The sequence below is a fragment of the Anomaloglossus baeobatrachus genome, chromosome 9 (assembly GCF_048569485.1).
Source record: "Anomaloglossus baeobatrachus isolate aAnoBae1 chromosome 9, aAnoBae1.hap1, whole genome shotgun sequence".
Lineage (NCBI taxonomy): Eukaryota > Metazoa > Chordata > Amphibia > Anura > Aromobatidae > Anomaloglossus > Anomaloglossus baeobatrachus.
Window position 1 is genome coordinate 23718564 of NC_134361.1, and position 20065 is coordinate 23738628.

General features: G+C 47.8%; 1 protein-coding gene across 1 annotated transcript; it reads right to left on the bottom strand.

Moving 5' to 3' along the window:
- Positions 1-3499: 3499 nt before the first annotated feature.
- Positions 3500-13193, bottom strand: ATP6V1G2 (ATPase H+ transporting V1 subunit G2). The gene is made up of 3 exons (XM_075322466.1): positions 12975-13193; positions 11693-11793; positions 3500-3902 (listed from the first exon to the last, which is right to left on the bottom strand). The coding sequence occupies exons 1-3, from the start codon at positions 13054-13056 to the stop codon at positions 3726-3728; spliced, it is 360 nt and encodes a 119-aa protein (XP_075178581.1). The 5' UTR covers positions 13057-13193; the 3' UTR covers positions 3500-3725.
- Positions 13194-20065: the final 6872 nt, after the last annotated feature.

Below are 20065 nucleotides of genomic sequence, written 5' to 3' on the forward strand. Positions count from 1 at the left end.
CTCAGCCTCCCTCCAGCCTCCCTCCAGTCTCAGCCTCAGCCTCCCTCAAGTCTCAGCCTCAGCCTCCCTCCAGTCTCAGCCTCAGCCTCCCTCCAGCCTCCCCCCAGTCTCTGCCTCTGCCTCCCTCCAGCCTCCCCCCAGTCTCTGCCTCCCTCCAGCCTCCCCCAGTCTCAGCCTCAGCCTCCCTTCAGTCTCAGCCTCAGCCTCCCTCCAGCCTCCCCCCAGTCTCAGCCTCAGTCTCCCTCCAGCCTCCCCCCAGTCTCAGCCTCCCTCCAGTCTCAGCCTCTGCCTCCCTCCAGCCTCCCCCCAGTCTCTGCCTCTGCCTCCCTCCAGCCTGCCCCCAGTCTCTGACTCTGCCTCCCTCCAGCCTCCCCCCCAGTCTCTGCCTCTGCCTCCCTCCAGCCTCCCCCCAGTCTCTGCCTCTGCCTCCCTCCAGCTTCCCCCCAGTCTCAGCCTCTGCCTCTCTCCAGCCTCCCCCCAGTCTCAGCCTCTGCCTCCCTCCAGCCTCCCCCCAGTCTCTGCCTCTGCCTCCCTCCAGCCTCCCCCCAGTCTCTGCCTCAGTCTCCCTCCAGCCTCCCCCCAGTCTCAGCCTCTGCCTCCCTCCAGCCTCCCCACAGTCTCAGCCTCTGCCTCCCTCCAGCCTCCCCCCAGTCTCAGCCTCTGCCTCCCTCCAGCCTCCCCCCAGTCTCTGCCTCTGCCTCCCTCCAGCCTCCCCCCAGTCTCTGCCTCTGCCTCCGTCCAGCCTCCCCCCAGTCTCTGCCTCTGCCTCCCTCCAGCCTCCCCCCAGTCTCTGCCTCTGCCTCCCTCCAGCCTCCCCCCAGTCTCTGCCTCTGCCTCCCTCCAGCCTCCCCCAGTCTCAGCCTCTGCCTCTCTCCAGCCTCCCCCCAGTCTCAGCCTCTGCCTCCCTCCAGCCTCTTCCCAGTCTCTGCCTCTGCCTCCCTCCAGCCTCCCCCCAGTCTCTGCCTCTGCCTCCCTCCAGCCTCCCCCAGTCTCAGCCTCTGCCTCCCTCCAGCCTCCCCACAGTCTCAGCCTCTGCCTCTCTCCAGTCTCAGCCTCTGCCTCCCTCCAGCCTCCCCCCAGTCTCAGCCTCTGCCTCTCTCCAGTCTCAGCCTCTGCCTCCCTCCAGCCTCCCCACAGTCTCAGCCTCTGCCTCTCTCCAGTCTCAGCCTCTGCCTCCCTCCAGCCTCCCCCCAGTCTCAGCCTCTGCCTCCCTCCAGTCTCAGCCTCTGCCTCCCTCCAGTCTCTGCCTCTGCCTCCCTCCAGCCTCCCCCCAGTCTCTGCCTCTGCCTCCCTCCAGCCTCCCCCCAGTCTCAGCCTCTGCCTCCCTCCAGCCTCCCCCCAGTCTCTGCCTCTGCCTCCCTCCAGCCTCCCCCCAGTCTCTTCCTCTGCCTCCCTCCAGCCTCCCCCCAGTCTCTGCCTCTGCCTCCCTCCAGCCTCCCCCAGTCTCTGCCTCTGCCTCCCTCCAGCCTCCCCCCAGTCTCAGCCTCTGCCTCCCTCCAGTCTCAGCCTCTGCCTCCCTCCAGCCTCCCCCCAGTCTCAGCCTCTGCCTCCCTCCAGCCTCCCCCCAGTCTCAGCCTCTGCCTCCCTCCAGCCTCCCCCCAGTCTCAGCCTCTGCCTCCCTCCAGTATCTGCCTTTGCCGCCTCCTCCCCCCGCATGCGCAGATCTCTGGTCTGCATTAGAGACACTCCCACGCTCCTTATGAATCCACTTACCTGCTCCAGTGCCCGCCGCCATCTTCCTGGCTCACGTGAGTATCCTCTTCTGACACCGGCTTCCATCACGGCGTCCTCCGCGGCGTCCTGCTGTGAGCTCTGCATGTGACGTCCACACAGCAGTGGACGCAGCACAGAGGAAGAAGCTGATTGGCGCGCGCCTTTGACCCCGGAAGTGCAGGCGCCGGCAGTTCCGGGGTCAATCAGCTCCCTGTGCTCGGCGGCCACAAAAAAAAAAAAATGTAAAAAAAAAAAAAAAAAAAAAAATTTTTTTTTTTTTTTTTTTTTTTTGCTGCCAGAAGGTGCCGCCCCTCACAATCTGCCGCCCTAGGCACCGGACCACGGGTGCCTAATGGTAAATACGGCCCTGACAACACCACTGACATCCAGCTTTTGCTAGACTTCTGAATGGCACACAGAACCGTGGGTGGCAAGGCGGCTAAGTGGTTAGCACTGCAGTCTTGTGGTGGCTCAGTGGTTAGCACTGCAGTCTTGTGGTGGCTCAGTGGTTAGCACTGCAGTCTTGTGGTGGCTCAATGGTTAGCACTTCAGTCTTGTGGTGGCTCAGTGGTTAGCAGTGCAGTCTTGTGGTGGCTCAGTGGTTAGCACTGCAGTCTTGTGGTGGCTCAGTGGTTAGCACTGCAGTCTTGTGGTGGCTCAGTGGTTAGCACTGCAGTCTTGTGGTGGCTCAGTGGTTAGTACTGCAGTCTTGTGGTGGCTCAGTGGTTAGCACTGCAGTCTTGTGGTGGCTCAGTGGTTAGCACTTCAGTCTTGTGGTGGCTCAGTGGTTAGCACTGCCGTCTTGTGGTGGCTCAGTGGTTAGCACTGCCGTCTTGTGGTGGCTCAGTGGTTAGCACTGCCGTCTTGTGGTGGCTCAGTGTTTAGCACTGCCGTCTTGTGGTGGTTCAGTGGCTAGCACTGCAGTCTTGTGGTGGCTCAGTGGTTAGCACTGCAGTCTTGCAGCGCTGGGGCCCTGGGCTCTAGTCCCACTAAGGACACCATCTGCAAGGAGTTTGTATGTTCTCCCCGTGTTTGCGTGGGTTTCCTCCGGGTTTTCCGGTTTCCTCCCACACTCCAAAGACATACAGATAGGGACTCTAGATTGTGAGCCCCAATGGGGACAGTGTTGCCAATGTATGTAAAGCGCTGTGGAATTAATAGCGCTATAAAAATGAATAAATATTATATTATTATTATATTATAACCTATGACTATATAAAGTGTTTTTATCTCTCCAGTTGTATTTTAGTTACTCACCATTTTCAGGCGCTGTGCTTGCTGTCAGTGAATGGAAACATTCTCCAATACATTCTCTGTGCGGCTCAATACTTCTCACAGCTGAGGGTTTGTCGCAATTGTATCCTGTCTACAAATAGTAGGTGCAGGGGTTGTAGTCACATCTGAGCCCTGGAACCGAGGGGGCCCAAAAGTCCTCCTTACGATCCCGAGAACCTGGGCTCTGAAAAACCCCCCGTGTGAACGGGGTTAGTGGTGGTCCGTCACGCTCATCATTCCTCTATGGGACTACTAAGACCATCTGAACCCCGCGCTCGGCCATCTCCAGTGGTCACATGAATAATGAGTGGCGCAGCAGAGCTCAGGGTATTGGGATCAGCGGGGGTCACAGTGGTCGGACCCCCAGCAGTTAGGAAGTTATCCGCCATCTCATATACAGGGGATAACTTTCAAACTTGAGGATACCCCTTTAAGACGTTCTCCGCAGTGAGATGAATAGGTATGTAGGGTCTTTGGTCCTATGCCATTGACATGTAGAGCTACGAGAGGCTACACGACAAGTAGTGCCTTTATTGTTTCAGAATTACATAACAGAGAGGATTATGGGTAAAGATACAGCAGCGGCGGGAGGTGGGCTCCTTCTCCAAATCTTCCCCTGGGATATGTGATGTCTTCTGAGACTGCAACCGCACAGACGCCGAGCCCCTCCTACTTGACACGACATGGACACTTGCACTCCACATACACACGGGGACAGGGGGTCCCGGCGGGGGCACTCAGTAGTTGGTGAAGCGGTAGTTGGGGTGCAGTTCGGGTTTCACGTCGCACACCAGGCTCAGTAGTCTCCTCAGCACGGCCTCTTTATTCTTCCCATGACTGCTCTGGACCATCTGGAGCGTGTGCCGGGTTCGGGCCTCAATCTCGGAGGAGAGGTCCCCCTGGGTGCCCAAAGCCTGTATACAAGGTGTCAATCAGAACACATATGAGATGCAAGTCATCCGGGTACATAAAAAAGACCCTAAAAGAAATCAAACCTGAGCAAAATGATTGGCCGGACCCTGATCCGCCAACACTGGATCACAAACCCCTACGTACGTTTCGTTTCATCAGGGGGAGGAGTCCGCCCTGTGAAGAAGTGATGGCCATGGTGGCTACCTTACATTACTAATGCGAAACGTACGTAGGGGTTTGTGATCCGGTGGTGGCGGCATTTGACAGATTCTCTGTACTCATTATATGCCCAGCAGGAGTTTTCATATCTATTTCTTGATTCATTTGCTGTCATTTTTGGTCACATTTTTAACATGAGTTTGCCTCTTTCACTGTCTATTGTTTCTATAAAGTATATTTCTGTATTTGGCACCATATACTCCTGATTATAACACTGTTTAACAATGATTTTGCTACTGAGAAAAAAACATGTGATTTATACTAAGTTGAATGCGCTGATTCCAAATATGAACTCCGAATTTGCCTGGCACGTCTAGATTTTAAGTTAAGCATGCAAAGCCTAAATTCCCTCATTATAATATTAATGCATTCAGTTATATTGTAAATATTCCTGCGCACATGCCCGGACCGCTCCGGAGTCGCTCAAACAGGTCTATCGGTTGATGTCAGCAGTAAATATATAAGGCAAGTTGGACAGAGTTTGTAAAAGAGATCGGATCTGTTATTGTTATAGCAGTTTATAATCTTAAAGGGAACCTGTCAGGTGCAATATGTAGGCAGAACCACAAGCAGTTCTGGGTGTATATTGCTAATCCCTGCCTAACCGTCCCTGTATACACTAGCATAGATAAAGAGATCTTTAGAAAAAGTATTTGTAGAGATCCTTTATCATATGCTAATGAGAGAGGGGACTAGTCCCAAGGGCGTTGCTTCCCTAGGTAGCATGTTAGTATACCCCTGTGGGCGTGCTATTATGCTAATGAATGTGCAGCGTCACAGGATGATCTCACTCACCTCTCTGCCGCCGACAGGTGATTTCAGCTCAGTGCACATGACCCCGGAGTTTGGGTCATGCGCACTATGAAGCCGGGTGTAAGCGTCCTGGCTTCAAACTAAAGTAGTGCGCATGACCAAAACTCCGGTATCATGCGCACTAAGCCGAAATCCAGCATCGGATGCGATGGCGGCGGAGAGGTGAGTGAAATCATCCTCCGACGCTGCACTTTCATTAGTATGTTAGGACGCCATCAGTTACCCACAGCGGTGTACTAACATGGTAATAGAGCCGACTAGTCAGGGGGACTAACGCCCCGGGGACTAGTCCCCTCGCTCATTAGCATATCATAAAGGATCTTTGGATCTTTACAAATTTTCTAAAGATCTCTTTATCTATGCTTGTGTATACAGGGACGGTTAGGCAGGGATTAGCAACTTGGACTCAGAACTGCTCGTGGTTCTGGGCGCATATTACACCTGACAGGTTCTCTTTAACCCCTTAGTGACCCGCAATAAGTCTTTTTACTAACCTGCCTTATAAGAGAATAGCATCTCCCAACGGGTGGAAATGCAGCAGCTGTCGGCTGTCCTCCATGGCTGACATGTTACAAACAAAAAGGGAAAGGATCCAGCAGTGAAAATGAACTCATTTAATGCATATTACAAGTACAACCTGTGAACATGGAGGAGACAGACGAAAACCACACCTGGATCCGGTTTACATGTTTCGAGGAACAAGCTCTTAATCATAACAATGTAATTAAGAAGTTTTTCCTCGAAACACGGAAACCGGATCCAGGTGTGGTTTGTGTCTGTCTCCTCCATGTTCACAGGTTGTACTTGTAATTTGCATTAAATGAGTTAATTTTCACTGCTGGATCCTTTCTCCTTTTGTTTGTTCCCTGTTGGGTTTTTTCTGATCCGTGCACGTCTCGCACGTGAGCTGTTTTTTTCTTTTCTTTTGGCCTTGTATAGCTGACATGTTGCTGTATCAGTCACAATGGGTGCTGTCACTGACCATGGCCAATTAACCCCTTAGATGCTGCTGCAAATAGTGACTACCTCATCTAGGTGGTTAATAGAGTGTGGGGGGCATTCTGAGATGATGACCGTGTGGTCCTGATGGTTGTTGATTAGGGATGATCGAATACCTCAAATATTTGGCTTCGCGAATATTTTCCGAATAGGTCGCCGCTATGCGAATATTCGATGCTCAATGTAAGTCTATGGGAAGCCCGAATAGTTCCGAATAGTTGTTATTCGGGTTTCCCATAGACTTACATTGCGCATCGAATATTCGCGAATAGTGGTGACCTATTCGGAAAATATTCGCGAAGCCGAATATTTGAGGTATTCGATCTTCCCTATTGTTGATCCTTAGGCTATGTTCACAAAGGGCTTTTTCTGGTAAGTTTTTTTTCCTGAACAAAACGTGATCTTGTGGCAGGAAATCTCATTTGAGTCATCTGCGTTTTTGGTGCGTTTAATAGTGGCGTTTTTGGTGTGTTTTTGGTGCGTTTTATTAGTGGCGCTTTTGGTGCATTTTTAGTGGCTTTTTTGGTGCTTTTTTGGTACATTTTTAGTAGCATTTTTGGTGTGTTTTTAGTGGCGTTTTTGGTGCGTTTTTAGTGGCATTTTGGTGTGTTTTACTGGTGTTTTTGGTGCATTTTTTAGTGCCGTTTTTGGTGCGTTTTTAGTGGGTTTTTTGGTGCAGTTTTTAGTGGCATTTTTGGTGGCATTTTTGGTGCGTTTTCTGCGGCGTTTTTGGTATTTTTTAGTGGCGTTTTTGGTGCGTTTTTTGGTGCGCTTTTTAGTGGCGTTTTTGGTGCGTTTTTTTTAGTGCCGTTTTTGGTGCGTTTTTTGGTGCGCTTTTTAGTGGCGTTTTTGTGCGGTATTTTTTAGTGGCGTTTTTGGTGCGTTTTTTGGTGCACTTTTTAGTGGCGTTTTTGGTGCGGTTTTTTTAGTGCCGTTTTTGGTGCGTTTTTTGGTGCGCTTTTTAGTGGCGTTTTTGTGCGGTATTTTTTAGTGGCGTTTTTGGTGCGTTTTTTGGTGCACTTTTTAGTGGCGTTTTTGGTGCGGTTTTTAGTGCCGTTTTTGGTGCGTTTTCTGTACGTTTTTAGTGGCGTTATTGGTATGTTTTTTAGTGGCTTTTTTGTGTGCTTTTTAGTGGCGTTTTTGGTGCGTTTTTTAGTGGCATTTTTGGTGTATTTTTTCTACAAAATGGGTCGTATCAATGAAAAAACATTGACATGCTCATTCTTTGAAATCTGCAGCAAAAACGCAGGTATTTGACAAAACAGGAAAAAATCTGCAGGTGTTTGTGTGTGTATGAGATTTCAGAAATCTCATAGACTTTGCTGGGCCTGTAAAAAGCAGCTTTTTATTAGCATGGATTTCCATAAAAACAAGGCAAGTGTGCAGCTAAAAAACGCAGCAAAAATGCCTGGTGTGAGCATAGCCTTATAGTCCTCTAGGGGATTAGTAAAATTAAAAAAAAAAGTAAAAAAAAAGTTTAAAGAATCCTAGCTAAAAGTTAAAATCACCCCCTATTCGCCACATGCAATAACAGGCGATCAAAACGTAGCATGTGCGCAAAAATCGTACCATTAAAAACGTCAGCCCGAAACGCAAAAAGTAAACCATCACCGAGCCCCAGATCCCGAAAGATGAGAACACTACTGTTTTGGAAAATGGCGCAAAAAGTGCGCCACTTTTTTTGGACAAACGTCTGAATTTTTTTAACCTCTTAGATAACAGTAAACCTATACATGTTTGGTGTCTACGAACTCGTACTGACCTGAGGCATCACACCCACACAACAGATTTACCATATAGTGAACATGGTGAAAAAAATACCCCAAAAACAATTGTGCACTTATTTTTTGCAATTTTCCGCACTTGGAATTTTTTTGTCGTTTTCCAGTATACTACATAGTAAAACTTATGGTTTCATTTAAAAGTACAACTCGTCCTGCAAAAAATAAGCCCTTATATAGCAAGATTGACGGAAAAAAAAAAAGTTACGGTTCTCGGAAGAAGGGGAGACAAAAACGGAAAAACGGAAAATCGCCCAGGGGTGAAGGGGTTAAACATAACAAAATTTCCTGAAGTGTTACAACAATTCTGACTTCGGATTTGGAATGTGCACTCTCGATTTAGTATAGGACAAAAGGGTTTTGCGCAGTAGCAGACGAAAAGTTATTTTTTTGTTGCGCAGTGATCAGTGTAACTCCCATGTGGAGACTGCGTGATGACTTTTGGTGACATCACGATCATGGAACTGGTCATGTGACCATGATGTCACCGTCAGAAGTACTAAAGAGGGGATGGAATGGTGGAAAGTGTGTGCATGCGTTTCTACAATGTATGGGCCCCTGGTGGTATATATTAGTGAGGACCTCAGAATGTATGGGCTCCTGATGGTATATATCAGTGAGGATATTAGAATGTATGGGCCCCTGCTGGTATATATTAGTGAGGACATCAGAATGTATGGGCTCCTGGTGGTATATATTAGTGAGGATCTCAGAATGTATGGGCCCCTGGTGGTATATATTAGCGAGGATATTAGAATGTATGGGCTCCTGATGGTATATATCAGTGAGGACCTCAGAATGTATGGGCCCCTGCTGGTATATATTAGTGAGGACATCAGAATGTATGGGCTCCTGGTGGTATATATTAGTGAGGATCTCAGAATGTATGGGCCCCTGGTGGTATATATCAGTGAGGATATTAGAATGTATGGGCTCCTGATGGTATATATCAGTGAGGACCTCAGAATGTATGGGCTCCTGGTGGTATATATCAGTGAGGATATTAGAATGTATGGGCTCCTTGTGGTATATATTAGTGAGGACCTCAGAATGTATGGGCCCCTGGTGGTATATATTAGTGAGGATCTCAGAATGTATGGGCCCCTGGTGGTATATATTAGCGAGGATATTAGAATGTATGGGCTCCTGATGGTATATATCAGTGAGGACCTCAGAATGTATGGGCCCCTGCTGGTATATATTAGTGAGGACATCAGAATGTATGGGCTCCTGGTGGTATATATTAGTGAGGATCTCAGAATGTATGGGCCCCTGGTGGTATATATCAGTGAGGATATTAGAATGTATGGGCTCCTGATGGTATATATCAGTGAGGACATCAGAATGTATGGGCTCCTGGTGGTATATATTAGTGAGGATCTCAGAATGTATGGGCCCCTGGTGGTATATATTAGCGAGGATATTAGAATGTATGGGCTCCTGATGGTATATATCAGTGAGGACCTCAGAATCTATGGGCCCCTGCTGGTATATATTAGTGAGGACATCAGAATGTATGGGCTCCTGGTGGTATATATTAGTGAGGATCTCAGAATGTATGGGCCCCTGGTGGTATATATCAGTGAGGATATTAGAATGTATGGGCTCCTGATGGTATATATCAGTGAGGACCTCAGAATGTATGGGCCCCTGGTGGTATATATCAGTGAGGATCTCAGAATGTATGGGCCCCTGGTGGTATATATCAGTGAGGATATTAGAATGTATGGGCTCCTGATGGTATATATCAGTGAGGACCTCAGAATGTATGGGCCCCTGGTGGTATATATTAGTGAGTACCTCAGAATGTATGGGCTCCTGGTGGTATATATCAGTGAGGACCTCAGAATGTATGGGCCCCTGGTGGTATATATTAGTGAGGATCTCAGAATGTATGGGCTCCTAATGGTATATATTAGTGAGCACCTCAGAATGTATGGGCTCCTGGTGGTACATATTAGTGAGGATATTAGAATGTATGGGCCCCTGGTGGTACATATTAGTGAGGATATTAGAATGTATGGGCTCCTGGTGGTACATATTAGTGAGGATATTAGAATGTATGGGCCCCTGGTGGTATATATTAATGAGGACCTCAGAATGTATGGGCCCCTGGTGGTATATATCAGTGAGGATATTAGAATGTATGGGCTCCTGGTGGTATATATTAGTGAGCACCTCAGAATGTATGGGCTCCTGGTGGTACATATTAGTGAGGATATTAGAATGTATGGGCCCCTGGTGGTATATATTAATGAGGACCTCAGAATGTATGGGCCCCTGGTGGTATATATCAGTGAGGATATTAGAATGTATGGGCTCCTGGTGGTATATATTAGTGAGCACCTCAGAATGTATGGGCTCCTGGTGGTATATATTAGTGAGGATATTAGAATGTATGGGCCCCTGGTGGTATATATTAATGAGGACCTCAGAATGTATGGGCCCCTGGTGGTATATATTAGTGAGGACCTCAGAATGTATGGGCTCCTAATGGTATATATTAGTGAGCACCTCAGAATGTATGGGCTCCTGGTGGTACATATTAGTGAGGATATTAGAATGTATGGGCCCCTGGTGGTATATATTAGTGAGGACCTCAGAATGTATGGGTCCCTGGTGGTATATATCAGTGAGCACCTCAGAATGTATGGGCCCCTGGTGGTGTATATTAGTGAGGACCTCAGAATGTATGGGCTCCTGGTGGTATATATTAGTGAGCACCTCAGAATGTATGGGCCCCTGGTGGTGTATATTAGTGAGGACCTCAGAATGTATGGGCTCCTAGTGGTATACATCAGTGAGGACCTCAGAATGTATGAGCCCCTGGTGGTATATATTAGTGAGCACCTCAGAATGTATGGGCTCCTGGTGGTATATATCAGTGAGGACCTCAAAATGTATGGGCCCCTGGTGGTATATATTAGTGAGGACATCAGAATGTATGGGCTCCTAGTGGTATACATCAGTGAGGACCTCAGAATGTATGAGCCCCTGGTGGTATATATTAGTGAGCACCTCAGAATGTATGGTCCCCTGGTGGTATATATTAGTGAGGACCTCAGAATGTATGGGCCCCTAGTGGTATATATTAGTGAGCACCTCAGAATGTATGGGTCCCTGGTGGTATATATTAGTGAGGATCTCAGAATGTATGGGCCCCTGGTGGTATATATTAGTGAGCACCTCAGAATGTATGGTCCCCTGGTGGTATATATTAGTGAGGACCTCAGAATGTATGGGCCCCTAGTGGTATATATTAGTGAGCACCTCAGAATGTATGGGTCCCTGGTGGTATATATTAGTGAGGACCTCAGAATGTATGGGTCCCTGGTGGTATATATCAGTGAGGACATCAGAATGTATGGGCCCCTGGTGGTGTATATTAGTGAGGACATCAGAATGTATGGGCCCCTGGTGGTATATATTAGTGAGGACCTCAGAATGTATGGGCCCCTGGTGGTATATATTATTGAGGACATCAGAATGTATGGGCTCCTGGTGGTATATATTATTGAGGACATCAGAATGTATGGGCCCCTGGTGGTATATATTAGTGAGGACCTCAGAATGTATGGGCCCCTGGTGGTATACAGGGTGGTCCAAAAGTAGGTGGACAGTATGTGTAATAGGGTTATGAAGGGGGACTGACTCAGTTGCCCTTAGCAACCAATCAGATTCCACCTTTCATTTTCCAAAGAGTCTGTGAAGAATGAAAAGTGGAATCTGATTGGTTGCTAGGGGCAACTGAGTCAGTCCCCCTTCATAACCCTATTACACATACTGCCCACCTACTTTTGGACCACCCAGTATATTAGTGAGGACATCACAATGTATGGGCCCCTACAGCAATCTTTTTTTTTTTTGCATTTTTAGCATGATTATTAATTCTTGAGCGCATACCCTGATTTCGGACACTATATCAGTCTGTACTGAACATACCACCGCCAACCCCTGAATAATACCCGCCATCTACGTACGGTGCGCTGCTGGCTCTGGAATTCCCGCTCCCTTTCTATCCGATATTGTTCAATCTCCCCCTGGGCTTCCTCCTTGGCTTGTTTCAGCCTCCGGGCCTTACCTGTAGATAATAATACTCCGAAACTCAGTACCGGAAATAATGGATATTAGCTGGGTGAATGGGTCAGACAGGGCACGATGATACGGACGGACGGACGGACGGACGGACGGACGGACGGACGGACGGACGGACGGACGGACGGACGGACGGACGGACGGACGGACGGACGGACATAGGGATAGATATATATAGGGATAGATATATATAGGGATAGATATATATAGGGATAGATATATATAGGGATAGATATATATAGGGATAGATATATAGCTGGATAGAGGGATAGATAGATGATAGATAGATATGGGATGGATGGATAGATAGAGGGATAGATAGATAGATAGATAGATAGATAGATAGATAGAGGAATAGATAGATAGAGGGATAGATAGATAGAGGGATAGATAGATAGAGGGATAGATAGATAGATGGATAGATAGATAGATATGGGATGGATGGATAGATAGAGGGATAGATAGATAGATAGATAGATAGATAGAGGGATAGATAGATAGATAGATAGAGGGATAGATGGATGGATAGATAGATAGATAGATAGAGGGATAGATAGATAGATAGATAGAGGGATAGATGGATGGATAGATAGAGGGATAGATGGATGGATAGATAGATAGATAGATAGATAGATAGATAGATAGATAGATAGATAGATAGATAGACAGATAGATAGATAGACAGATAGATAGATAGAGGGATAGATAGAGGGATAGATAGAGGGATAGATAGATAGATAGATAGATAGATAGATAGATAGATAGATAGATAGATAGAGGGATAGATGGATGGATAGATAGAGGGATAGATAGATAGATAGAGGGATAGATGGATGGATAGATAGAGGGATAGATGGATGGATAGATAGATAGATAGATAGATAGAGGGATAGATAGATAGATAGATAGAGGGATAGATGGATGGATAGATAGATAGATAGATAGAGGGATAGATAGATAGATAGATAGAGGGATAGATAGATAGATAGATAGATAGAGGGATAGATGGATGGATAGATAGAGGGATAGATGGATGGATAGATAGATAGATAGATAGATAGAGGGATAGATAGATAGATAGATAGATAGATAGATAGATAGAGGGATAGATAGATAGATAGATAGATATGGGATAGATAGATAGATAGATAGATGGCAGATCCTTACGTTTCCGGGCCTCTGACACCCTCTCGGCCGCCCTCTTCTCTGCCTGCAGCAGCTGCTGGATGCCCTGGGACTGACTGGTCATGGCGTCCCTTCAGAGTATATATAATATATACAGATGCACAGGCCAGTGGGTTGTGATATGTATTTTTCTTGGTGGTTGGTGTCCTCTGCTCTCGCTGCAGTCACACGTCTCCTCCTCCTCCTCAGCATCATCCTCCCCCTCCCCCCCTGCCATCTCCAGCATCCTCTGCCCTCCTCCCATACACACGGCAGTCGCCTGCCTCCATCCTCAGCACTATCCTCTATCTCCGGGTACCACTGCTGCACAACGTCCACCATGATTATATCTATATTATATGGAAAGAAACAATCACAAATCTGCCCCAGTATGTCTGCAAACCCAGCATCAACTGCTTTACATTGCATTACTGGGATATTTACTAGATGTTTGCAATAATGTTATTAGAAATCATTAAAATATTATGTGTTTGCATATATCCTAGCACCCATAAGGGGCTTCTGCAGATATAGGATGGACCCTCCCTCTATATACACGTGTGCTACACATAATAAACTGAGAAATCCTAAAGATCAGCTATAATCTGTGGGAAACAAGACAACTACAGCGCCACCCATCACACGCTTTACAGGAGTATACAGTGCCTACAAGTAGTATTCAACCCCCTGCAGATTTACAGTGCCTACAAGTAGTATTCAACCCCCTGCAGATTTAGCTGGTTTGATAAGATGCAAATAAGTTAGAGCCTGCAAACTTCAAACAAGAGCAGGATTTATTAACAGATGCATAAATCCTACAAACCAACAAGTTATGTTGCTCAGTTAAATTTTAATAAATTTTCAACATAAAAGTGTGGGTCAATTATTATTCAACCCCTAGGTTTAATATTTTGTGGAATAACCCTTGTTTGCAATTACAGCTAATAATCGTCTTTTATAAGACCTGATCAGGCCGGCACAGGTCTCTGGAGTTATCTTGGCCCACTCCTCCGTGCAGATCTTCTCCAAGTTATCTAGGTTCTTTGGGTGTCTCATGTGGACTTTAATCTTGAGCTCCTTCCACAAGTTTTCAATTGGGTTAAGGTCAGGAGACTGACTAGGCCACTGCAACACCTTGATTTTTTCCCTCTTGAACCAGACCTTGGTTTTCTTGGCTGTGTGCTTTGGGTCGTTGTCTTGTTGGAAGATGAAATGACGACCCATCTTAAGATCTTTGATGGAGGAGTGGAGGTTCTTGGCCAAAATCTCCAGGTAGGCCATGCTATCCATCTTCCCATGGATGCGGACCAGATGGCCAGACCCCTTGGCTGAGAAACAGCCCCACAGCATGATGCTGCCACCACCATGCTTGACTGTAAGGATGGTATTCTTGGGGTCGTATGCAGTGCCATCCAGTCTCCAAACGTCACGTGTGTGGTTGGCACCAAAGATTTCGATCTTGGTCTCATCAGACCAGAGAGCCTTGAACCAGTCTGTCTCAGAGTCCTCCAAGTGATCATGAGCAAACTGTAGACGAGCCTTGACATGACGCTTTGAAAGTAAAGGTACCTTACGGGCTTGTCTGGAACGGAGCCCATTGCGGTGGAGTACGTTACATATGGTATTGACTGAAACCAATGTCCCCACTGCCATGAGATCTTCCCGGAGCTCCTTCCTTGTTGTCCTTGGGTTAGCCTTGACTCTTCGGACAAGCCTGGCCTCGGCACGGGTGGAAATTTTCAAAGGCTGTCCAGGCTGTGGAAGGCTAACAGTAGTTCCATAAGCCTTCCACTTCCGGATGATGCTCCCAACAGTGGAGACAGGTAGGCCCAACTCCTTGGAAAGGGTTTTGTACCCCTTGCCAGACTTGTGACCCTCCATGATCTTGTCTCTGATGGCCTTGGAATGCTCCTTTGTCTTTCCCATGTTGACCATGTATGAGTGCTGTTCACAAGTTTGGGGAGGGTCTTAATTAGTCAGAAAAGGCTGGAAAAATAGATAATTAATCCAAACATGTGAAGCTCATTGTTCTTTGTGCCTGAAATACTTCTTAATACTTTAGGGGAACCAAACAGAATTCTGGTGGTTTGAGGGGTTGAATAATAAATGACCCTCTGAATAAACTTTTCACAATTTAAAAAAAAAAATAAATAAATAACATTCTTTTTTGCTGCATTTCACACTTCCACGGTGATCTACAGTCCAAATGTCACAATGCCAAGTTCATTCCGAATGTGTAAACCTGCTAAATCTGCAGGGGGTTGAATACTACTTGTAGGCACTGTATATATACATGGAGAAAGTATATACTCCAGTCAGACGTGTAGTGCTAAATGTGTATATATATATATATATATATATATATATATATATATATACACAGTATATTTTATATATATATATATGTATATATACATATATATATATATATATATACAGTATATTTATATATATATATATATATATATATACATATATATATATATACACAGTATATATATATATTATATATTATATACATGTACACACACATACTGACAAACGTTTTGGGACCTCTACACAATACGGAACATTCATCCAGTTCTAAGTCTATAGTCACTTGATCTAAATATGTATTCCACACCCCCTGGTGTAAATGCCACTCTTCTCCTGAATCCGGCGATGTTTTCCTTTTGTTCCTGCTCCTCTCTGTTCCTGAGATATGGCCTCCTCTTCCCTGTATATAAATCTAGTCTTTAAGCCAAGTGGGTGTGGCCAAGCATAATACACTAGGGAACAGTTGGGGACCACGCCCACTTGGCTTAAAAAAAATGTAGATTTATAAACAGGGAAAAGGAGGCCATATCTAAGAAACAGAGAGGCGCAGGAACAAAAGGCAAACATCGCCGGATTCAGGAGAACGACGGCATTTACACCAGGGGAAATATATACGTTACATATTTATTGCAAGTGACCGGTTATCTATGTGGTTGTATCCCCCTTTGACACCAGAACAGCTTCCATAAGTTGTGAAGGCGTCTGAGGGAATTTTTGCCCCCTCATCCAGAAGAGCATTTGTGGGGTGACACTGATGTTGGGGGGAGGCCAGGCTCACAGTCTCCAATCTAGTTCATCCCAAAAGTGTTGGATGGGGCTGAGGTCCGCGATCTGTGCAGTCAGTCATGTTCTTCCATCAAACTCCCCCAACCATGTCTGAATGGACTTTGTGCATCGGGGGTCAAAACTGACCCCTAATAACAGCCCATAGTATTACCCATCCTCCACTAAACTGTACAGTGGGCATAATGCAGTCAGGAGGTAACGTTCTCCATTCACCAATCCTAGACTCATCCATCAGATGCAGATAGAGTCGTGCGATCCATCACTGCACAGAACACGTGTCCTCCAGACTCCAGTGGTGGCAGCTTTACACCGCTCTATCTGACGCTCGTCACTGGGCTTGGTGATGTACGGCTCGGCATTGTGCTTGGTGATGTACGGCTCGGCATTGTGCTTGGTGATGTACGGCTCGGCATTGTGCTTGGTGATGTACGGCTCAGCATTGTGCTTGGTGATGTACGGCTCGGCATTGTGCTTGGTGATGTACGGCTTGGCATTGTGCTTGGTGATGTACGGCTCGGCATTGTGCTTGGTGATGTACAGTTCGGCATTGTGCTTGGTGATGTACGGCTCGGCATTGTGCTTGGTGATGTACGGCTCGGCCTTGTGCTTGGTGATGTATGGCTAGGCATTGTGCTTGGTGATGTACGGCTCGGCATTGTGCTTGGTGATGTACGGCTCGGCATTGTGCTTGGTGATGTACGGCTCGGCATTGTGCTTGGTGATGTACGGCTTAGCATTGTGCTTGGTGATGTACGGCTCAGCATTGTGCTTGGTGATATATGGGCTCAGCATTGTGCTTGGTGATGTACGGCTTGGCATTGTCTTGGTGATGTACGGCTCGGCATTGTCTTGGTGATGTACGGCTCATCATTGTGCTTGGTGATGTACGGCTCATCATTGTGCTTGGTGATGTACGGCTCGGCATTGTCTTGGTGATGTACGGCTCAGCATTGTCTTGGTGATGTATGGCTCGGCATTGTGCTTGGTGATGTACGGCTCGGCATTGTGCTTGGTGATGTACGGCTCGGCATTGTGCTTGGTGATGTACGGCTCGGCATTGTGCTTGGTGATGTACGGCTCGGCATTGTGCTTGGTGATGTACGGCTCGGCATTGTGCTTGGTGATGTACGGCTCGGCATTGTGCTTGGTGATGTACGGCTCGGCATTGTGCTTGGTGATGTACGGCTCGGCATTGTGCTTGGTGATGTACGGCTGCTGCTCGGCCATGAAGCTCCCGGCGGGTGCAGTGTTTGTGCTGATGGTAATGACTAATGACTTGCCTAGCATTACACACCCCATTTCTTGTCTCACCTTTGGATCACTTGCCAAAATCTGTTTAGTTTTTATAACATTGCTTCCACATCACTAAACACTTGAAAGTCTAAAACAAAATTTCTGGAGATTTTATTTTTTTGCCAAAGTTGAGGCAACAGTAAATCTGTCCTACATCTGTGCAGCAGCAATAGAGGAGGGTCCAGACTCACGTGGCAGACAGCACGGGCTCCGCGGAGGCCAACGAATGGCATCTGTGACTAACGGACCTGGCATTATCTCTGCAGTGCCTACCCATGATACAAAAATGTGTGGTCTGGGTGTCTATGTAGAGGGCCACTCTGAGCCATGTCTGAATGGATTGGAGCACGGCAGTAAGAATCCTCCGGGTCTGGCCCATTCATGTAACCGTCTGGAAATAAGTTTCCTAGCCGATCTTCTTGACTCCATCTTGCAAGGTCGATAGATCAGGAATCTGTTCAGTCTCTTCTAATTGTTGATGGTTCTGAAGGAGCTGTCTGGCTTCCCTGGTGGGGAGAGGGGAGGAAGGTATAAAATCGTCCTCTTGGGTGATCCATGACGTCCGTGTCCAGCAGGGCCTTCTGCTCCACCAAAGATCTTCTGTGGGATGTTATTGCAAGTGTCTGTGGGGGAATGGTCCCGAACCCCAGCCTCAGGCCTGACTCTACTATACTCCAAATCGAACCATTGGATGTGATCTTTGCCCAGGCGGGGAAGAGGCGGGTAAGTCTTCCTCCCACCTGGGGAACGGCATCACATGGATGACATCTTTCCGCCTGAGGAAGGACCACCAAACATGAAGCCTCTATTTGTACTTCTTCTGTCAATGCCATTTCTCCTGCTCTCTGGGAGGTCTTCTTCGGTTACACCTTCTCCTCCAAAAAGGATCTCCTATATTGCAGGATAGACACGTTCAGAAGGCCTTTCTTCCCATATCTGGTTTTGTTCAGGAAGTCACTAAGAATAGGACCAAATATTCTCCATCACACGGGATACAACATAACTTGGGCTCAGCGTTCGGTTCCACGTGCGTTATGCGCAGACGAGTACAATCAGTTTGCACTCGCACCAGTGGAAAACACCTAGGTTAATGTGACGCCCTGGGCAAGCCAGGGGTCACAGGTCACAACACAACACACACCCCACATTCCCTGCAGGAACACCAAGGTCAGACCAGAAACCCTTGTTGCCTTCCTCCAGGGGCTGATGTCCACACCAGGGGGTGGGCCAGGCGGTTGGTCCCGCCCACCGAGGAGTTCACAGCCCTGGAGGCGGGAAAACCAGGCAGTTAAGCTAGGGAGGTGAAGGAGTAAACAGTGAAGTGGTAGAGGAGAAAAGTGACAGCAAAGAGCCTGAAGTTGGTCCGGGTGTGTGCCCCGGACTGAGACAGCAAGGTTGACAGACGGCGGTGACCGTCTGCAGGAGAGACTGCTCGGAGGTTGCCGAAAGGACCGTGGACGGGTGGTGGCCCGGCGGTACCAGAGCGGTATACAAAGAACAGTCAGCACCAGTGGCAGGGGCCTTTCGGATCCCGGCAAGGCTAGGAGTCGCCATAATTTGCCAAATCCGTCAGTGAAGGGGACCTCCGTGTCTCCCAGCAACAAAGTCCCGATTGAAGGCAACAGTCCGACCGTTAAGGGGAGACACCGCCACCGCCAAGGCACCAGTTTCCCAGGGCCAGCGCCTGCGGACAAGAGAGGGGCTCCTCCGGCTCATATCCAAGCTGGGGAGCGGGTTACCGGTGGGAATCCATCGCTACCAAAGAACCGTACTTAGGTGCAGGGAAGTGACCGTCACCGCTAACTGCAGGAAACATCAGCACCGTAGCCGTCCGAGGGACCAGTCCAACCAGCCGTTTGTTTACCGTGAACTGTGTCATCATTCTTGGGCTGAGTGAGTACCTCCGTGCCGTGCGGCACAGCGCTGCCCCTGCGTCCCTGCACCTCCACAGGCCCCATAACCCGCCTGTCCACCATCCCAACCCCATCACTGGGCCCCGGGACCACCAAACCCCCTACCCACGGAGGGGTCAATCAACAACTAGCTGCTCCCTGTCACCGCTCCCGGGATTCCCATACAGAGCAGCGGTGGTGTCCCTACAATCACCACAACCGTGGGTGGCGTCACGGACAATAAACTATCCCAAAAACCCAAACCCCTTTCACTCACGGGCGAGGAGCGCCGCTCGAGTCCCCGGGATCCGGCCCATCGCTCAAGCCACCGAGCAGCAGCAGCAGCCGCAGAGCAGCGGCGGCCGTACCCAAGCAGTGGGAGAGCGCAGCGTCCCCTCCTCCGCCCGCGACATTACTTACCGGTAGCCGGTTTTTCCAGAACCCATGACAGCACCCATATAATCACGTGGTGCTGTCATGGGTGAGGGGAAAACTATAGTGCACACAGTGCGTTTTTCGCTGCGTTTTTCGGGTGCGTTTTTGGCCTCAAAACTGCATGACTTTGCTTCCCCAGCAAAGTCTATGAGTTTTCATTTTTGTTCTCCGCACACAACTTTTTTTTAAGCTGCGTTTTTGAGCTTAAAAAAATTGGACATGTCAATTCTTTCCTGCGGTTTTCTGCGTTTTCCCCCCATGCAATCCATTGGAAAAACGCAGAAAAACGAAGAGATCAAAAACGCAGCCAAAAACGCAGTAAAAACGCATGCGTTTTTTGCCGCGTTCTTTTGCCGCGGGTGCGTTTTTATC

Excerpts from the sequence above, each read along its gene's own strand:
- ATP6V1G2 (XM_075322466.1), bottom strand. The coding sequence starts at position 13,056 with ATGACCAGTCAGTCCCAGGGCATCCAGCAGCTGCTGCAGGCAGAGAAG. Across the intron at positions 11,794-12,974 it reads GGTGTCAGAGGCCCGGAAAC|GTAAGGCCCGGAGGCTGAAA; the intron begins GTAAGGATCTGC and ends TATTATCTACAG. Across the intron at positions 3,903-11,692 it reads TCCAGAGCCAGCAGCGCACC|GCTTTGGGCACCCAGGGGGA; the intron begins GTACGTAGATGG and ends CCTTGTATACAG.